This window comes from Heloderma suspectum, chromosome 1 (genome assembly GCF_057233095.1).
Source record: "Heloderma suspectum isolate Gila_16-S chromosome 1, 16-S_ref, whole genome shotgun sequence".
Lineage (NCBI taxonomy): Eukaryota > Metazoa > Chordata > Lepidosauria > Squamata > Helodermatidae > Heloderma > Heloderma suspectum.
The window spans coordinates 415,914,671-415,935,816 of NC_139458.1; the positions used below are offsets into that span (position 1 = coordinate 415,914,671).

Sequence of the window (21,146 nt, forward strand, 5' to 3'; positions counted from 1 at the left end):
TTTCCCTGAGGAGGTGTGAATGTTTACTAGGAGAGGACTGGAGTTGTTACTGCAGAATACCATCACTGTTACTGTGTTTATGTGTTTTTAATCACGTTTTTATTGTCACATTCATTCCTTTTTAGGTGCTGGCCAGCAGTGATGGTAGAAACCTTTTAACAGAGTTTAAAAATGCCTCTGTTCCTTCACGATAAGTGTCTATGCTTTAAAGTGTGAATGTGATAGAAACAGATTTTCCAGCACAGGTCATGCAGGTATATTTGCCAGGGAGCTGAGATTAGTGTTTGAGAGAACACTTGGTGCCAAACCTGGCTTGCTGCTGCATAATTTGTGAAAAAGCCACAGGGTTGTGATCCTGGGCACAGTTACTTGAAAGTAAGTTCTGAAATCAATAAAACTTACCACCAAGTCAGTGTGTTTCACACTGAGATGTTCGTCTGTAACTGAGCTACTACTGCGGTCCTAAGTTTTCTAACTTTCAAACCCCATTGAAGACAACCAAGACACATAAAGGGATTAAGGACCACAACCAAATGAAAAGTACATCTTGTTCTTTTAGGAATTCAGTTTCGAGCCTCTTACTTCCTACAACCGGAGCTCACGCCTTCCAATCTTTCTTTCCGAGATCTAGTGTGGAGCCCTGAAAAAGGCACTGTAAGTATTTGTTCTTAATAAAGCCACATAAAGACTAGGTTCACACAAGACAATACCCACACTCAGTGGCTGAGTATGGGTTGAGTGTGGGTTGTCACTGAACTGTGGTTTATCTTTTTGTCTGAACCCAGCACATTTTTCTCAGGTTGGCTTGTTAACTATGCAGGATGGCTTATTTTTCTTGAACAAGCCACCTTGAGAACCCATGGTTTGTTGTTGGGTTGTTCTGCGTTTTCTGCAGGATAACAAGCCACCCTGCAGAAAACGCGCTGGGTTCAGAGAACACGATAACCCACAGTTCAACAAAAACCCACACTCAACCATAGATAATCAACAGGGTATCATGTTGTATGAACTCAGTCTGAGAGTCTGATATCTTCACAGTAACAGAAGACGGGGAAATTGCTAGATGTGGTGTACTAAAACTCTGGAAAACATATTAGGAAGTAAATGTAGCTATAAAATACTAATTTTCTTTTTTGCTGTAGGCAATCTGCATTTGTTTTTATCATTTTGCAGTTGCTAATATTTTTAAAACATGAAATTGTGAGCCATGTGGAGCATCTCTGTTGTTTTTCATAGCTGGTTCCTATGAGAATGTTTGTACTTGGGTATTAATACTGGAGTACAAAATAGACAAATAGCATGTCAAATGGTTCACATACTGATTGCCTTGTGTATGTGTCTTAAGGAGGGACAGTAATCATTCACGAAGCCATGGTTCACATTGGATGCATCGCTCCTCTATTTAGTGCTTGGGCATTCACATCCAAATACAGAAAGTCTAATGTTGGGAGGCATTACTGGGTTACTTCAGGAGAAGGTTAGACTGGGATCCAGACTTAAGATTCCAACAATCACAATAAAGTGATTGGTGCCTTAGAACTTTTGGCCACTTGTAAGCTTTGTGTGGCTCTTAGAAAGTTAGGACACTGGCTAACCATGATAGATTTAAACTTATTTTTTTTTTTTAACAATGAACATTGCCTCTGAAATAAGCTAAAACCTGATATCAATGTAAAGGATGAGATGAAACAAGCCATGATGTTTATTAACACAGCTTGATTGGCTGTTGAATACAAGCATTAGTTGTTAAACCAACAATTAGTTTATTATTGGAAGGGAATTGTTAGCCTGTTCCTGAATGGTTCTGGCTCAACTTATAAGTGGTATTTAGCACACTCTTATTTGTGACTGAAGCTGGTGTTTTATACCAAAGCGTTACATTTTAAAATCTGTTTTTATTTTAAAGCTATAAAATTAATAAACTGGATGTGCTACTGGTGGTCATTTGTTTTGTTTTTGGAGTGCCATATCATGCACATCACATCGCCTGCATATCAGTTAAACATGATACATAAATCTCAGTAACAGACTTATAAAACCTGATAAAATTCCTAGAGAATTGCTGAGTATCTAGAAACGTTAGTGTAGACCTAACGTCTTGCTCTGTTGTTTTGTCTCTTGTTTCAGATTCAGGCGAGGCCAACCCGTATATCGCTAGTTATGACCCTGTGGAACTGTAAAGGGATTCCTTTTCCTGGACTCAGCATACAGGTCCTCAGTAGACATGTTCGACTCTGTCTTTTTGATGGTAGCAGAGTAAGTTCTACAAATCAATTAATTTGACAGGTTAAAACTTGAATTCCATGCAGTGGGTGGATGAATTCCGTGAAGTTCTTCTGTTGACAGAGCCGCTTCTGTCAGCAGAACTGATAAACTAACTTCTGATTCTTCATCGTTGTTTTATTGTCTTAATCTACATTACTTTATTCAGTACTTACAGTTTAAGTCTTCCCCATGTTTTCTTATTCATTTTAGATCCTGAGTAACATTCATACAGTTAGAGCTACATGGCATCCTAAAAATCCCAAAACATGGACCTTTTCTCCACGGGTAAGTATACAGATTGTGATTATGGGAGATAGTGATATTTGATATGATGCATTTTGTGTGACTTCAGGGTTATAGTGTGTACAATTATTTCTAACACTATCTGCTGATATTCCCCCAACCCCACCGAACAAAAACCTTTACCAAAGTGCGTCTTCAGCATTACTTCTAATTCAGAGGATGGGAAACTGAGCCAAGTTGAATGAACTTAAATGCTGCAATGCTGCATGTTGCATGTTCTTTGACAGCTAAATCTTAAACTGTATTGACCAAAACTTATTTACTGAGTACCAACAAGATATGGGATATCTGTGATCGGATTCCTGATGTTTTCTTTTTAAAAAATGAAAATAAAACATCAGTTTGAATTGGGGTTCAGAGTGCTGGGATGGGGGTTCCCTTTAACCCTTGTGCTGTTTTCCTGATCTAAATGCCCCTCTCATCTCCCATTTGCCCTGCTGGAGAAAACATGAGCAAATAGCAGCTTGGAGGGTGATTTTAATCAGGAAAACTGCTCAGGAAGTTAATCCCCTCTCCCAGTGCCTTGGCCCCAAGTGAATTTGTGTTCCCCAAGACTTGCTCTCTCTCACTTTTTTTTTTTTTAAAGGAAGCATGGCTCTTCTAGTTTGGCCCGAAAAATTCTGAGCTATATATAAATAGAAGGAAATGTCTTGTATTCTTCAGCAGGTGGCAATGTTTCCTGTGAAATATTGAAATTCTACAGCAGGTGGGAGGGGGAAGTGGGCAGCTTTATAATGAGCTGTCTGCAGGCATATACTTCAAATGTACATTTTCCCTTGTGTTGTAATTATATCATATATCAGTTTTCACAAGGCCGCTGGATATGTCTAAAGCATGGCAGTATTTTTAATCTCTGGGTATATTTGCATGTATTTCTTCAATCTCACATCAAGTTCCCCCTCTTCTGCCCTGTAACATGTAGTAATGGAAATCCATGATGTCGTGTCTTGACACTGTGAGTGCCCCCTCCCACTGTGGCAGCAGGGGCCTGCAAATGCATGACATGATTGTGTGTCATCATCCATTTCCCTTACTACACTTAAGTGGGGAAAGAACTCAACACAAGGTGACCATTCTAGGTCAGTGGAGGTTGGAGCCGACAGGGATGGGTTAACGTCTCTCCTCCATGAGAAGGCAGGGCTAGAAATGTGACATGTCCCACCCTGAGAAGAGGCACCCCTCAGTCTTTGGCTCTGCCTTCCAGGGAATGGCAGGGTGCCTTAGACTGCTTCAGAACTACTACTGTGCAGCAAAGCAAAAAAAGAGAAGAGAGCGGGCAGACATCTACCTTCTCTTTCCCCCCTCCATTATAGATTAGTCAGCGAGGCAGGGTGGGTTGGGTAGCCTTCACCCACAGATCTTCCCTCCATCCCTCAGGGCACTCCTGGGCTTCCTTGGGAGAGGGTGACTGGGCACAGGAGCTGGAATGGTGCTGAATTTTCTCTCGTTAGATAGTTGAACTTCGCTTGCTTCACAATCAAAATACTAAGGGGGAGAAGGCTCCAGGAATATTCAGACGTGGAGGCCATTGCAAAATAGGCACTCACTTGTGGCTGATGCATATGGCTTGGGTCTGCAGTTCCTGTGAGCAGAACTCCACTCCCAGGATGCTCCCGCAGGAAGAGGGGTGGGGAACTGATTTTTGCCAGTTGCTTCTCCTCCTTGCAGTCCCCTGTAACTCCTAAAAACCTCCTCTGGAGGGCTGGGGGACCCTCTGAACAAGTATGGGAGGTGGTGCTAAGGTCTTCAGGGCGAAAGGGGAATCAGTGAAATCGCCTCCCCGCCTCCTTCCCCCAGTGGGGTCTCTGTTGGATCTCAGTCCCTTCCATGTATGGAAGGAGCCCTTTCTTTTGTAGAAGGGCAAGTCTGGATCCATCCCAGTATCTTTGTGGTGAATAAGACATAGTGCCCGCCCAGTTGTGTAGCTTGCCAAGCACTTGGGGAGTTAACGTCATTACACACAGGTAGACGGTGTGGAAAGATGCTGACTCGGGGTGATGCTTATGACTGAATTTGATGGCTTTCTTTTAAAAGAATACAGGGAAGAATGATATTGGTGTTCTTGAAAAGGGACTCCTAAATAAAATGCTCAGTTCTGTTTGTTGCTTTCCCCCCATTTCATAGATCACCGGCATCTTACCATGCGTGCTTGATGGCGATTGTTTTATTAGATCCAATTCTCCATCTCCAGACGTTGGCATATTATTTGAACTTGGGATCACTTATATTCGCAATGTACGTTCATGCAGGTGACTCAGTGTGTGAAATGGTATTAGACAACTCTGCTTATATGAAGAGCTTAGCATCATAAGCCACAGAAATGACGCACAAGCGGGTTTCAGAATTAAAAGAATGTCAACCTTCCATTGGAACTGGCATGTTGAAAAGAAAAGTTCTTTGCCATTCCCTTGTGGAGTGATCTGGCAGCTTGATCGGTAAATTATATACTTGTGATAAAGAGTCTCTGTCATCTGACACTTTTAAACAGTATGAATGAGGACTGATGTACAAAAATTAATACATCAAAATGATTTCAAGTCAGAAATGAAAACGATGATAAAGACCATGAGGATGTTTTTTTTTAACCTTCCTGTTTTTTGGTAGCTCATGAGATATCAAAGGACTGACAGTTTGTTTCTCTCTTTAACTTGCCATGTTTAATGGCAGGCCCCTGAACCTGTTGCTCTGTTATGTGCAGAAATAACCAGTTCCTAGGGACTGCAAGGGGAAAAAACCAAGTAAGGTTATCTGAGTATGCAGGCTCCATTGCCTTGGTCATAGCAGCAGCCAGTTGACCAGCCCTCCAGATGTTTTGGACTACAGTTCCTATCAGCCCCAGCCAACATTGCGAATATCCAGTGGTGATAGGGGTTGTAGTCCAAAACATCTGGAAGGTGCCAGGTTGCCTAGCCCTGCCTTAGCCATGCCTCTTTGTATGATTAAACCCACCTAGCTTTGAGAGGGCAGTCGTTATTCCTAAATTGGGGAGGAAGGGAGAGGCCTCCACCAGCCTTGTCACTGTGCTAGCATGGATACAGGGGGAGTGTGCAAACACAAGGACTGGATTGTGCCCAGTCGTTTTACACTTTTAACAACCTGGATAATCCATTTCATTCACCCTATTTTCTAGTCAACAGGTGAGAGAGGAGAACTGAGTTGTGGCTGGGCATTTCTAAAACTTTTTGACCCGAGTGGATTTCCAGTTTCCTCCAAGTAAGTTTCCTTTGTGAAGATGGGCGGGGGGTGGGAGGAGGAGCAAAACAGAGCCAAGATACGAAGAGAATTCAAGCAGTTGACATGGTTGGCTTTGCCTGCTGCAGGCCATGTGCCAGCAGTGAAACTGTTGCGTCAGGTAACCCCAGGAGTTCCAGTCATCAGAGCTGATGATTCAGTAACACTAACCTTTATTATACATTATTTTTTATTTAAAAATATTATTTATACATTTATACCTTTCCTCTCTGCCAAAATAAGCATGGAAGGTGGCTTATAAATTAGTATGCATTACTTCCTTTCCTCCTCCCAAAGTTCAAAAAGGCTGACCTCAGTCAAGCTTACCTAGTATTACATCCAATGTAATTTCCTTTTCTTTTTTTTTAAAAAGAACCTTTTCTATGACAGGTAAGGCAGGGCTAAAATTGACTAATGCTATTTAATTATGATAATTGACTAATGCTATTTCCACCCAAGCATTCTACTAGTGTCTGCATTCCAGGGACTCGGCCCAAGGAGTCTGCCCTTGAGATGTACTTTTCGCAGCATACTGCAGATCCTTGAGCTGGGTTTGGATATTGTCTCAAGAACTATTCATTTTGAGGCTTGTGCTAAACATGTCGCATGGCCTGGGTTTTAATGCTGAAACTTGATCTCAGATGATATGTATGCAGCCTGTTAACAGTTTCTGAGAGTGTTAGGCTTGTGAAACAAGTCTCACACCCTGAACAGTTTTGAAGTGTGATTTGAAAATAAATGAAACTTGGGCCCACATTTTCTTTAAAAACACACACACACCCAACAACTTGCATATGGACTTGCTGTATGACTGTTTTAGCAATTGTTTTATATTATTATTTCCTCATTCCTGACTATAGATGTATCCTGGTTTTAACAAAAGGACTAAAAATAAGAGGGGGGGAACGTATTGTCTGCCTAATACTGTTGTTCTAATTTGTAAATTGCATTATTTATTATTTATTTATTCATTACATTTGTACCCCACCTTTCTTCCACTGTGGAATTCAAGGTGGCTACATGTGGTTCTCAGGTGGTCTCCTTTCCAAGCACTGACCAGGCCCAGACCTGCTTAGCTTCAGCAAGGTGGCTGCCTCATGTGCCTTTAGACTATCATCTGGCTTTATAATTTTTAATGTGTTAACCAATCCCATGAGGGAGTTCTCTCTTCAGGACTTTCTGTATGGTCAATTTTTAATGCTCCGTTACCCATTTTAGCATTGTACAGTTTAGACATCTTCCCTCAAAGTTCTGTTCCTATGGTAGAGATATTGCATTTTCCCAGCACTGGATGCCCTTTGTTTTGTACCTAGGGAAACTGTGATTCTCCTCTCCCAGGAGTCAGAATAGCAGATTGCTATTGGTGATTGTGTTGTGTTTTGCAAGTGTCATGGGCATCTGTTGGGCATTGTTTGTGTAGAGCGACCCACTCTCACCCCCATCTCCATCATTTTCTAAACTTTTAAAATTTGTCTTGATCCTTAGTGGCTGTGTGCTCCCCTGGTTTGTTATCCCAGAGCTGGAATGTTCATGCAGCACTGTTAAATAATAATTAATATACCTATCTAAAATTATTTCAAGGCTGCCTTTAAGGATGGAACCCTTCCAAAGTGGAATACAAGACAAAAGCCACACAAAGAGGATACAATAAAAACAAATAAAAATATATTCAATAAAATCCATAAAAACAGATTACCAAATAAAATCAATAAAAACAAAACTTACCAATAAAACCACATCCTAGATTTACAGGAAGGCCAGTGCAAACAGGTTGGTCTTCAGACCTTTCTTGAAAACCTGCAAAGAAGGGACTTGACCAATCCCTGATGGAAGCGGATTCCAGAGGTGTGGGGCCACCACCGAGAAGGCCCTCTCCCTTGGACTCACTAGCCTAACCATCCTTGGTGGTGGGCAAGTGAGAAGGGCCTCTGTTGATGATCTCAGTGTGGGCAGCCTGGTATAGGAGAAGATGGTCCTTCAAGTAGCTTGGGCCCAAACCATTTAAGACTTTAAAAGTTAAAACCAGCACTTTAAACTGGCAACCAGCGCAGCTGACTAAAAAGCTTGATTTTTAAAAAAATTAAGCAACAATATGTCTGTCTCACAAAACAAAATTGTCCCACAAAGCAAGACTTTCCATCCATCATGTGGTTCCTGCACTACTGGTAGTGAATGGGAGCTTGCAAGCAGGAGTCTGTGTGTTTTTTATTTGTTCAGCACCTAGAACATATTAGGCACTCTTAAATAAATAATATTTGGTGATGATGGGAGGTTGTAAGAATGCTGTGCTGTGTTATATAGCAGGTTTATTTTTCATGGTGGAGAGGCCTTTACTTTCATTTAGAGGTGGCTGGAGATAGTGGCTTGCCCAAATTGGGCAGGGGAGGGAGGGGCTTGGAATCGAAGTCCTAGCTAGATCCAGGTCCAATGCTCTGCCTGCTGGCTCTGCATTGCCTGGGATCCGTGAAATCCTCATGCCCACACAGTTGTGTTGGCATTTAGAAAATATTCAGCTTAATAAAAAAGCAGTCCTGAATTTCTTAGTCTGTTAGTGATACTTAACCAGGATGCAGTCTTGCCTGCTGGTTGCATCACATTTTTTAAGGGCTATACTGCACAAAGGATCACAGGAAGGGGGGAAGATTCCAAGGGCACAGTAGAAAAAGATATTGTGGTGCTGATACAGTGCTGCCCTTCAGGGAAGCAAGTAGATTTACCAAATCCTTTTTCTGCAAATGACATACTTCCCTGCACTGCCAAAAATGTATGTACACTGGCTATTTTAGAAAGCCTGAGGCTAGTGCGCCAACCATGCCCATTACTAGAGATGTCTGATCTGGCCGCAGTCACACATGCCTTAGTTACATCCTGGTTGGTCTACTGTAACGTGCTGTATGTGGGGCTGCCTTTGAAAACTTTTCAGAAACCTCAGCTGGTCCAGAATGCTGTGGCCAGACTGTTGACCTGGGCTGGTTACAGGCAGCACACAAGTTCCTTGTTACAACAGCTTCACTGGCTACTCTGTTTCCAGGCAGAATTCAAAGTGCTGGTTATAATCTGTAAAGCCCTATACAGATTGGGACCAGGCTACCTGTAAGACTACCTTCTCTCATATGAGCCTGCCCATTTCTTAAGATCTTCATGAGATGCCCTTCTTTTGACACCTCTGTCTTCAGAGTGTGTTTGGTGGCAATGCGAAAGACCTTGGTAGCTGCACCCTGGCTGTAGAACTCCCTGCCAAAGGAGGGTAGGTTTAGGTTTGCTCCCTCTCTCCTGTCCTTCCACTGACAGGCAAAGACTGCTTCATTCAAGTGGGCCTTTGGTGTGTAAGCAGGTCTGTTGAGCTGGATGCTGTTTTTACTCTGTTGTGTTTTAATTGTTTTTAATTGTGTTTTAAAAACCAATAATGCATTTATTATTGTTTTTATCAAGTTTTATTAGTGATTGTAAGCCAACTTGGGTGCTGTTTTTGGTAGAAAGTCGGGGTCTAAATGAGAAACAGGGTCTTCTCAGTGGCCACTCCCTAGCTGTGGAACTCCCTGCCCAGGGAGGCTAGTTTTGTTCCCTCCCTCCAGTCCTTTCACTAGCAGGCAAAGACTACTTTATTCATGTGGGACTTTGGTGTGTACGTGGGTCTTTTGAGCTGGATGCTGCTTTTACTCTGTTGCTCTGTTTTAATTATTTTTAATTGTGTTTTAATGTGTTTGTTATTGTTTTTATCAAGTTTTATTGGTGATTGTAAGCCACCTTTGGTGCTGTAAATCAAATCAATGGATCAATAATAGTGCAGGGTTCGCATGTAACAACAAGGCACAATTATATGGAAACCAGGCCTCTGTGTCGTATTTTCTGAGGGCTGGAGGGGCTGCCATGGAAGGAGGGGGCAGGGAAGTCTACTCCTGCCTGTGCAAGTTGATCCAGCTTAAATCTGAATCCAACCCCTGATGATTAAGTTGCAGCTACTGTATGATGACTAGCACACAATGAGGTGAACACCCTTTTCAGATTATGTCTTCTTTTAAATCCAGTGTTGAGAGTTGGCAGGTGCAGAGAGTACCGTCAAAACATTTCACATTTATCACCAAGTTTTGAGTACCAATATAACATAACAGGAATTTCCGCAAAGCATATAATTCAGTCATCACTTCCAGACAGGAAATCATATTGAACTGATTAGCACTAGAGTGTTTAATCTGGGAAGAATAATACCTGAAACAATGATAAAATGCTTCCTGTTCAAATAATCATGACAAGCTTTAAAAAGTTGACCTCATTCTGTTCAGAGCAGGTTTTCATGCTTATATGTTGTTGTTTACATGTTTATCCACCCTTCCTCCATGGAGCTGAGGGCAATGTACGTACTGCTCCCCTTATACTCACAACAATCCTGTGAGGTAGGTCAGGCTGAGAAATGGTGAGTGGCTTTAAGTCATCCAGCATGCTGAATTTGAACCCAGATCTTCCTGGTCTAAGTCCAGTGCTCTAGCTGCTATACCACACTAGAGTTGTAGACCAAGATGATTCTAGTAAATATTAGGCTAATGTATTTATTTGAAAACATTTATATCCCATCTTTCTGCCTCAGTTACAGGCATTCAAGGCAGTTTACATCAACAACTCAATGAAAGTAGCAGTTAACAAATTAAAATAAAAACAACCAGGAGACCACAGATAATACAGAAGGAACATAACAGGGAGTCAAGAGGAAAAATAAATCCAAATCAACCATCCAGCAGGGCAAAGGCTTGAGCAAAGACCAAAGTTTAGCAAGGACCAGTTTGTGGCAGTGGATGTCTTTGGATGTAGCTTCTCCATTTTATAGGCCTGTACCTAGCTTGGAAAACTGGCCCATCCCCTGTTCCAAGGGCCAAGTGAAATCATGCTTCTGCAGATAATGGAACTCATTTCTATGTTTGCAAATGCAGGCAAATGTGTGATGCAAACTGATAAAACACACATTTGATTCACCAGCTCATGTGTGCATATTCATTATTTGATATATGCACTGTAAAGTAATGACTTGCATGTATTAATGAACCATCCCAGATTGAACACCGGAACTTCCATATTGCCTCAGTCATCTTCTGCCCAGTTCTTTTTGATGGAATCAGTTCACACAAGGCAGCTGCCAGTCATCAAGTGATGAGAAATAAAGAAACATACATATATGAAATGTATGCAGCAGCCTAGGGAATCTGGAATAGAGTCTGGGAGACAAAAGCCCTGGGAATAGGTGTGGGGCAGTTCACACAAAATGCTTGCTGATGTGTACAGTGAGGAATAATTCTTTTGCCTGCAAAAGAGTAACATTTGAAATAGTTCTAAATGGTGCTGGAATTTCCTGTACTTGTTGAGGGTACTGAGATGCCAGTCCATTGATCCTTTAGTACAGGGGTGGGGGACCTCTTTCAGCCTGAGGGATGAATTTAGTTTTGGAGAAGCTCTTGGGGGCTGCATTCCAGTGGTGGGTGGGGCATAAGGCAAAAGGGTGGAGTCAAAGGCAAAGTCGGGGAATATGACTAATACTGGCATATTGTAGCTTAAGAGAGCAATCCTGTGCCCCCTAGGCAGCAACTGGAGGACATAGGATTCTTCAGTTTCCTGGACACGAGGTCAGAGACAGGGTTCTGACCTCATAGCCAGGAAGCCACACTCCCCGGCCCCTTGTAGCCCCTGTGGAGAGAACCGTGCTGGCTACCTGTCTGCGCTTGGTAGATGGAGCACGGAGACTGGGTAAAGGGGCCATTCCTGTGGGTGGGGAGGGGAGTAGAGGCGACCAGAGCAGCTGGCTTACGTCTTTTTCTGTCGCCATCCCAGCCTCCCTCCCTCCCCCTCCTTGAAGCCTCCACTAGATGGGCAAAATCACCTGTCTAGCTTAAATGCAGTGTGGGAGGTGCGAGGTGCCTCATGCTCTGCATAGGCTACTCCTAAGCCTCTGAGTTCGGGTGCTTGCGAGTACCGAAGGTGCAACTTATAGGTTTGTGCCCTAAACCTCTCAGTGCCAGGAGCTAAGCCTTAGGAGAGGCATTTCAACCTCTTGAATGGGGGGGAAAGCGGCACAGAGCCAGGGAAGCGCCAAACAATCAGTGGTTGGAGGAAAGGGGGTGAAATCAAGGGACGGGGAATGGAGCCACCTGCGGAAGCCCTGAGGGCCATATTTGGCCCCCAGGCTTGAGGTCCCCCCCCCCCGCTTTAGTAGGAAGGGCCTCCTGTACACCCTGTTTAGAAATTCAGCACTAGAGCATTGCTTTGTCACACTTCGTCCCTTTATCAGTTATTTCTGTGACCCTGGGAAAGTTAACCCACAAATGGGGATCGCTTCTGGACATTCTCTGCAGTTTAGATGAAAAGCATAGAATCATAGAATAGTAGGGTTGGAAGGGGCCTATAATACCGTCGAGTACAGTCCCCTGCTCAGTGCAGGAATCCCAGTCAAAGCATCCCTGACAGATGGCTGTTCAGCTTCATCTTGAATGCCTCCAGTGTGGGAGAGCCCACCACCTCCCTAGGGAATTGGTTCCATTGTCGTATTGCTCTAACAGCCAGGAAGTTTTTCCTGATGTTCAGCCGGAATCTGGCTTCCTGGAACTTGAGCCCATTATTCTGTGTCCTGTGCTCTGGGATGATGGAGAAGAGATCCTGGCCTTCCTCTCTGTGACAACCTTTCAAGTACTTGAAGAGCGCTATCAAATCTTCCGTCAGTCTTCTCAAGGCTAAACATGCCCAGTTTTTTCAGTCTGCCCTCATAGGGCTTTGTTTCCAGTCCCCTGGTTATCTTCGTTGCCCTCCTCTGAACCCTCTCCAGTTTGTCTGCATCCTTCTTAAAGTGTGGTGCCCAGAACTAAACACAGTATTCATGATTAGGCCTAACCAGTAGAGGGGAACTAGTACTTCCCGGGATTTGGAAGCGATGCTTCTATGAATGCAGCCCAAAATAGCATTTGCCTTTTTTGCAGCCACATCACATTGTTGGCTCATATTCAGCTTGTGATCGACAACAATTCCAAGATCCTTCTTGCTTGTAGTATTGTTGAGCCAAGTCTCCCCATCTTGTAACTGTGCGTTTGGTGTCTTTTTCCTAGGTGCAGAACTTGGCATTTATCCCTATTAAATTTCATTATGTTGTTTTCTGCCCAGCGCTCCAGTCTATCCAGATCACTTTGAATTTTGTTTCTGTCTTCCGGGGGTATTGGCTACCCCACCCAATTTTGTGTCATCTGCAAATGTGATCAGCATTCCCTGCACCTCCTCCTTCAAGTCATTAGTAAAAATGTTGAAGAGCACTGGGCCCAGGACTGAGCCCTGTGGTAACCTGCTCGTTACCTCTCCCCAGTTTGAGAAGATCCCACTGATAAGCACTCTTTGAGTCTGGTTCTGTAGCCAACTGTGGATCCACCTGATAGTTGCTTCACCTAGCCCACTTTGAGCTAGTTTGCTGATGGGGAGATCTTGGGGCACTTAGTTGAAAGCTTTGCTGAAGTTGAGGTATATTATGTCCACGGCATTCCCACAGTCCACAAGGGAGGTTACCTGATCAAATAATGACATCAGATTAGTCTGGCAGGATTTGTTCTTGACAAATCCATGTTCACTTCAAGTAATCACTGCATTCTTTTCAAGGTGCTTATAGATTGATTGCTTTGTAATCTGCTCCAGTATTTTCCCAGGGATTGATGTCAGACTGACTGGTCTGTAGTTCCCAGGTTCCTCCTTTTTGCCCTTTTTGAAGATAGGGACAACATTAGCCCTCCTCCAATCACCTGGCACTTCACCCGTCCTCCATGATTTCTCAAAGAGAACAGACAGTGGTTCTGAGAGCTCTTCTGCCAGTTCCTTTATTACTCTTAAGATGCAGTTCATCTGGTCCTGGAGCAAAGACCAAGGTTCAACAAGGACCAGTTTGTGGCAGTGGATGTGTTTCGATGTAGTTTCTCCATTTTATAGGCCTGTACCTATCCTGGAAAACTTCCTCATCCCCTGTTCTAAGGGCCAAGTGAAATCATGCTTCTGCAGATATGGGACTGATTTCTGTGTTTGCAAATGCAGGCAAATGTGTGATGCAAACTGATAAAACACATATTTGATTCACCAGCCCATGTGTGCATCTTCATTATTTGATATATACACTGTAAAGTAATGACTTGCATATGTGAATGAACCATCCCAGATTTAACACTGGAACTTCCACATTGCCTCAGTCATCTTTGACCCAACAGAGGGAACAGGGACTAGTCACTTCTGCATGGAACTGTATTGTGCAAACAGCACAAAAGTGGGCAGGTTGGAATGGAATTCAGAACAGAAGTAAATTTAGCACTAGTGTGTCCTGCCTTAAATGACATCTGTGGATGTGCCCAGGGTGTATCTTTCACTTCAGCAAAGCCTGTCGCATACTCACCTGATGAACTTGATGATATGAACCACAGCCCAGAGAACTGCGTGATAGCTGCACACCCAATAGGGCTTTGGACTTTAGTTTCTCAAACAGCGGCTGCTCGTGCCAATGGCTAAAAGACTTTTGAAATTTCTGAGAGTTTCAAAAGTAGCTTATGATACACCATTCATAATGGGGGCTGTTGTAGTTTTTAAAGGTCAAGCGTTCCATTTGGGGAAATGCAAAGGGGGCATTCCAGATCGTTCCAACCTTAGTATGGAGATTAGAGATATTAACAAAGGGAAGAGGGAAGAGCATCCCAAATCACTAGCTTTTGTACATATCCATCTACTCAAATAGCTACCATAAACTGCTAGATAGAATCTGAAAGTTATTTATTGGATGCTGTCTTGTGAAAGATGATCTAATATACTTATCAACCTGGGCTCACCTGGCTTGTTGGGACTATTATTGGGTCATTTTTCATAAGACAGCATCCAGTAAATAGTTTTATATATTATTTGGCAGTTTATGAAACCTATTTGGGTGGATTTGTGAATAGCGTAGTTCAGCACAAAACCTGACATCACACGCACACAAACACACACGCACTAACCATTAAGAAAAACATGCACTAATATTTTTTCTTATTTAAATGCCATGCTAATTCAGAAGAAGTGTAGCATTAAAATTAAATTAAAACTGATGGGATTACTTAATTTTTAATGTTTTGTCATTTCAGGAAAAGGCACATATTTTCACTTCCATCCCCGCTCTGCAGCCCCATGTCATAAAGGAACTTAGGGTCTCTGTTTATATATTTTGCAGAACATATGAGCTGCTTTTGAATGGTGGGACTCCCTATGAAAAAGGGGTTGAGGTAGACCCATCCATTTCCAGAAGAGGTATAGTTTATCTCATCCTTTATCTAAAAATGTGAACAAATGAGTGGGCACAGGATATGCATGTCAGAAATCCTCAGTTGTTATTATTTTATGAAACACTTAATGTTGCAGCAGTAATGCTGTGCAGGTTTTAAACAGAAACCAAAACCACTGGTTCTTGTCAATGGCTTACAATTCAACAGCAAGAAGCATTAGGAATAGGGAAGGGATTATTAAAATAAAACAATTTTAAAAGTGCTGTTGCATGTATATGGATTGCCTGATTGCTGTCAGGTACGGAAAGCTGAAGAGAAAAGAGCAGCTTTAACATTTTCTTAAAAGGAGAGCATGTAGCAGTGACATGATGTGTATGAGAAGGTAAAGATTTCTTAATTGCAAGGGGAGGCAAATGGTACAGAAATGTGTGACTTAACAAGTAGGACAAAATCAGAAATGTGAAGAAAATAAGCCAGAATAATAGAGATCAGAGTAAAACCTCGCATACATACAGATAAATAGGTTGCGAAAGTACCGGAAAACAGAAATGAAGGATTTCTTTAGGACTGTTTAGAGGTACCTTTTTGCTGACTTTAGTATCAATAGACTTTGTTTTATGTATTATTTCTTTTACTAAAGCCACCAGTAGCGTTTTCCGTCATATGATTACACTGAGGAAGCAGCCACAACTTCTAGTAAAACTGAGGTCCTTAAACACACGATCCAAAGCCATATTGAAGTAAGTGAGCAAAATTGGCAGTAGATTTTTCATGATGTTTAGATTGTTGTTGTTTCTTCTGTATAACTTTCTCTCATATGTTGTGCCTATAAGGGTATCACTGATTCAAGATCACTTTTGAGATTTTTCCACATAACGTTAAAAGCCTCTTAAGTCCAAAGTTGGAATAAAGCTCTGTAGTGCGCATTACAGGGTTTTATACTACTACATGGCAACTACGGAATGCTAAATACTATTGCATGTCAACTGTGATACTGTCCACATTACTAAGTGCTATTGCATGTCAACTGTCAGATGCAAAATATACAAGTGGGGAACCAACAGGATACCCAAAACTGTGAACCAAAAGAGAAGATGGGGAGAAACCTCGCAATAAATCATAGACCAAATTAACATAATACAAAAATATTGAAGCTGCAATGTTTAGTTGTTTAATCCATTAGATTTATCAATTTAAAACATTTTGTTCAAATAAAAATGTGTCCCCAATTAATAGATCATCAGATTTTAAACTTTTTTTAAATACAAAAACTTTTAAAAAGAGGCATTCCCTCATGTGTGGGAGAGAATGGGAAATGCTCCTTCTGAGATGATGTGACATGGAAATCTGATACTTTTTAATGGATAGTGTCTGCCTGGGAGCATAGAGGCTGATAACATTTAATTTTGCATAAAAGAAAAAATCTGGAAGGTAAAAGTACTGTCCCCTGCAGTGTTGGGACCCTAATACGTTGCACGGAGAAATACAGAATATGCTACCTTCTTTGGTTAGGGTTTGATTCCTTAAACTGGGTTGGGCTAATATGAATTAACATGTTTGCTTAGCTGTCTTTTTTTGGCTACTTAATGCCAGAATTCATTAGTAGCCAAGAAGACCAAAATAGTAGTTCACCATTGGTCAGAATAAAGTCTGTGTGTTAATATGTTTTCATTTAGAAATCTTGCATGTTAAGTTGTGCTAAAATATTTTAGGAGGACTCTTAACGGGCGCCTTGTTTCCTTTTGTTCTTTTTATCCAGTCTACTACCAGAAGTATTAATTGGCAGCATGTGTTATATACACATCATATTGTTTTATCGTCAGATTCTTGGTGATGTGCTCCTCAGGGACAGACTAAACATGCAAAATGCGGGTAAGCGTGGGTGCTTTCAGAAAAAAAATAGTAGCTGCTTTCTCCACTTGGCCAGGCATGGGAGATGCTTTCAAAATAAAGAGATGCCCCATAATACAGCACACAATTAGTGCATACTCAGGATCTCTGAAACAGTTAAAGAACTACAGATCTGTGCTAAGTGATGCTCAGCATGCACTCTTCCTTAGGAACATAAGGGACTTTCTGGATGGGATAGAGATATTCCAAAATGCCATACAGAGCACAGCATTTTTTTTTTTTGCAAGAATCCCAACAAGCCACAGGTGCTAAGGGGTTCACTGAGGTCTGTTTGTGCCCATCCCTCTCCTAAAAAAAAGTTCAGGTACTAGCACACAACGATGCTTCTCAGGGATTGCAAGATACAAAAACACTGTGTTCAGCAGGCTGGGTGGGCACAGTTCTTGAGCTCAAACCAGCCCCTAGAATAACAGTGGCCAAGTTTTGGTTGAGTGGCTGAATGAGAGAACGTGATGGATGCAGAAAGAAGGCACTGCCAAAGATACTGCTTTTTAAAACTGGTTGTGGTGCATCCGCTGAATTCATGGGTGAGCAGTGATTTGATCCTATATCTTATGGCCCTTTGCTAGTATTTAGAGAGTAACATTCCTAATGAATGTAGTTCCCAAGTGTAAATATCCTGTGGCTGAAGCCTTTGTGTAAAAATCAAGCCACTTAAAATTCCTGTTATGCTTGGTAAAGAATCTGACAACATTTGCACAGTTTTATAGTAAACATTGTGTAATGCACAGCATATGGCATGTGCTCTGAGCCTTGAGTGTTGGATTCTTGAAATATATGTTGGTATAGTGCTACACACACACACACACACACCCTGCCCCGAAACCCACTGGATAGTATGATATATTATTAATAATGTCCACACGTATACAAATTCTAAAAAGTGGAAAACCACACGTTAAAATGTACTGGCTTCTCTTATAAGACAATCAGTTAATTTGCAGGGTCTCTTGCCACACTCTTGCAAGCCATGGAGGGTCATTCTTTTTCCAGTACCTAGGAAAGGAGTATGAGGAAATCAACCCTGACTGCTCATTGGAAGGACAGATACTGAAGCTGAAGCTCAAATATTTTGGCCACCTAATGCAAAGAGAAAAGTCACTGGAAAAGACCCTGATGCTGGGAAAGACTGAAGGCAAAAGGAGAAGGGGACGGCAGAGGATGAGATGGCTAGATAGCATCACCAAGGCAATGAATATGAACTTGAGCACGCTCCAGGCGAGAGCGGAGGACAGGAAGGCCTGGTGTGCTATGGTCCATGGGGTCACTGTTTCTCCACATTCTAGCTAGCATTTCTGGTGTTTATTAAACTGTCCTTGGTGGATGTTCAGAATCTTAAAAGGCCGAGGCGATCGTTTAAATTCTTCTGCAAATTGCTTCTGTCTTACATAAAATATTACTAATGCATCTACAAATAACAAATGCCTTTTAATCTCCCCCCTCCCCCCCCCAATGCAGATTTGATTGGCAATCCAATTTTGGCAACTTTTCCCAAACTCATGGAGCAGCCGGATCTTATGGATGCACTCAGGGTGGGTGAAACGTATTGCATCGCTAATCTGAAAGGACAGCACAAATGAAATCCCATTTCTTTCCAGCACGGGAAGACTGAATGCCTTTGCATGCATACCTCTATCTCATGGCTCTCTAAAGCAGCTGCTCTGATGATGTTAGGCTTGGGTAAATATTCTGGAAGCAAAGTAAACAGAAACAAAAGCAAAATGCCCAAGGTCTTCGGAAAGAGGTGGTTTAGGAGGGGCTGGAATGTAATGACAATGTGTGGTGTGTTGAAAGAAAAGCTCCAAAAAGTTTGTCTTTCCAATAGTCATCACTGAAGGCGTGATTTCTGTTAAAATCTCCAGTGGCTTAATATGAATATGGGGGAAAGGACCTCAGTCTGTGTAGCCTGTGTGTGTGAAAAGTAGATTCGGGGGTTGTATTTGGTAATATCCAAATATTTAAAAGGATGGGTTAGGAAGAGAAGGTGGGGACGTGATTTTCACTGATTCCTCTCCTCCCTGCAGCCCCCTGAAATGCTGCTCTGGAGGGTTGGGGGACCCTCCGGAATAGTACAGGAGGTGGCACATGGGGCTTTAGGGGGAATTGGTGAAAAGTGCTGCTCCCCTGCGCTCCAGCAGAGCTTCCACTGGATCTCAAGCCCGCTCAGTGTTCATGAAAAGAACACTGGATCTAACCCAGTGGAATCAATTATGCCTCCATCTCCATTGGGAGTGTCCCATGAGTGGAGTTCTGCTCATGAAAACTCTGTATCCAACCCATTATTTTTTTCTAAAAATGTAGACCAATGGATTTAGCCTACCTAAAATGTAAATTTGTGTTATACATCAGGGAATCATCCCCACCACACACACTTTAGGAACAGTTCAGTGGGACATGATTTTGGTTGTACAATTCTCCTTTGGAGTTTTTCAGGGGGAGGTTGGAATGGCATCTCTCAAGAGATACGGGATAATGTGTTGTGTGCGCAGCCCCAGTGTGTGTGCGCATTTGGAATCTGCTATTGTCACCTCCAACCCTGTGCTCATAGGATTCTTAATGTTTTTGCCATGTGCAGTCTACAAACTGTTTGAAAACTTAACCTGATGCAAAACCTTGGATCTTTCTATTTTATCTTTTTAGAGCGCCTGGGCAGAGAAGGAAAGCACACTAAAGAGATCTGAAAAGGTCAGAAGGCGAGAGAGCTTTTTTTCTTTATCAAAGTCATATTTTATGTATACTTACACATTTAAGCTTGGCCCTATGCACTTTGGTAACTTGCATAGGATTCAGCGGGGGGCTCCTGGCATTGGCTGAAGGGGACTGGAACCCTGCCTTTGCGCTGGCCCAGGGCACCCATGTCCCTTGTCTCAAAGCCATTGGCACCGTTACTTCGGGGATGAGGGATGATTGTAAGCCGCACGGGAAGACCTGCACAAAGGTGTGTGTTAGGAGTGTTTCAGGGTGGGCTGCCATAGACCCTTCTGCGGTAGATGTAAAGGGCCAACAAGTCTTCATGCCAGCATTGCCTTGTGCTGGTTAAGAGCTGTACCAAAGAGATTCCTCCTTGGATTTAGTGGCATGTGAAGTATTGTAACTGTGCCACAAGTCTGAGTTTGGTTCTTAGTGGCTACAGCAGGGGATAGGATCAGTCTGACCATCTCATTCAGCGGTGTTTGTGAACATTAGAGCTTTAGTATAACATTCCTAACCATAGTCTCCTGCCATTTTACACTTGGGACTCACCTTGAACCCCAACCTGCAACACTGGAACTACTGTTAAGTTTTCCACTGTGTGTTTGTCTTTCTCTCTTCCCTCCCTCCTTCCCTCCCTCCATTTGCCTGCTCTTTAAAAATGATGCTAAACAAAAGGAAGACAAAAAGGCAAATGGTGGTGGTGTGAGCTGCATTAGGTAGAAATGCAGCCCGCTTGTGGGACCTGGCCAACCAGGTGGAGACCAAGTGCTTTAGAACAGGGGTAGGCAACTGGGTGGCAAGTCAGGGGTTACATGCACACACATACACATCCCCCAGACAGGCAAGGATGTGTGTGTGTGTTAAAGCTCCCCTCCTTGCCTGCTGAAATGGGATTTCTGTTAACAGGGATCTCAGCAGCACCAGAATTTCTGGGGGCTGGGGAGGTTAAAGCCTCTGCCACCCTCCAGCAACCCCAATCAGGATTGCTGTTTTCCCCACCACCATTGGCTGGGTGGTGGGGAAAAGAAGGTGGGGCTTCCCGGGACTCTGCAGGCTGCATGGAGAGCAGTGGAAGGCTGCATGTGGGCCATGGGTTGCCCACCCCTGCTCTGGAAAGTGCATTGCAAAGGCTGCTCTCCTCGCCTTTCTCTTCTTTAACTACATCTGTAAAATTGAGGTGAGGCAGGGCCGCACAGAGCGGATGCGATACAAATGTTTAAACTGATGGTTTGGCTTACTGTAATTAAGTATATGAATAACTAACCTGGCTAGTTTATTAGTGTAATTAACCACTAAAGTTTTGTTTTTAGTAAATGGAGTGCAGTTAATTGGTCTGTGGTGCTAAAGTGAATTAAAATGTGTCTCTTAATGGCCAACAGCACACATACACCCCTTATATATGGATGACTAAGAAAGGTAGTCATTTGCTGCTCCTTAATGGTTTATTCAAGGTTGGGATTTTTTTAAAAAAATGACAGATCTGAATGA

The 21,146-nt window shown here is 42.6% G+C and overlaps 1 protein-coding gene across 2 annotated transcripts in view; it reads left to right on the forward strand.

Moving 5' to 3' along the window:
- Window positions 1-21,146, forward strand: part of NPHP1 (nephrocystin 1) — a 38,314-nt gene that overhangs the window by 12,749 nt on the left and 4,419 nt on the right. For both annotated transcript variants that reach the window (XM_084829108.1, XM_084829107.1), the window contains exons 10-19: window positions 560-654; window positions 2,128-2,256; window positions 2,476-2,550; window positions 4,693-4,803; window positions 5,699-5,781; window positions 15,002-15,078; window positions 15,694-15,793; window positions 16,813-16,925; window positions 18,423-18,496; window positions 19,605-19,649. In XM_084829108.1, the coding sequence (XP_084685234.1) occupies window positions 560-654; window positions 2,128-2,256; window positions 2,476-2,550; window positions 4,693-4,803; window positions 5,699-5,781; window positions 15,002-15,078; window positions 15,694-15,793; window positions 16,813-16,925; window positions 18,423-18,496; window positions 19,605-19,649 (902 nt within the window). The remainder of the gene's footprint in view (window positions 1-559; window positions 655-2,127; window positions 2,257-2,475; window positions 2,551-4,692; window positions 4,804-5,698; window positions 5,782-15,001; window positions 15,079-15,693; window positions 15,794-16,812; window positions 16,926-18,422; window positions 18,497-19,604; window positions 19,650-21,146) is intronic.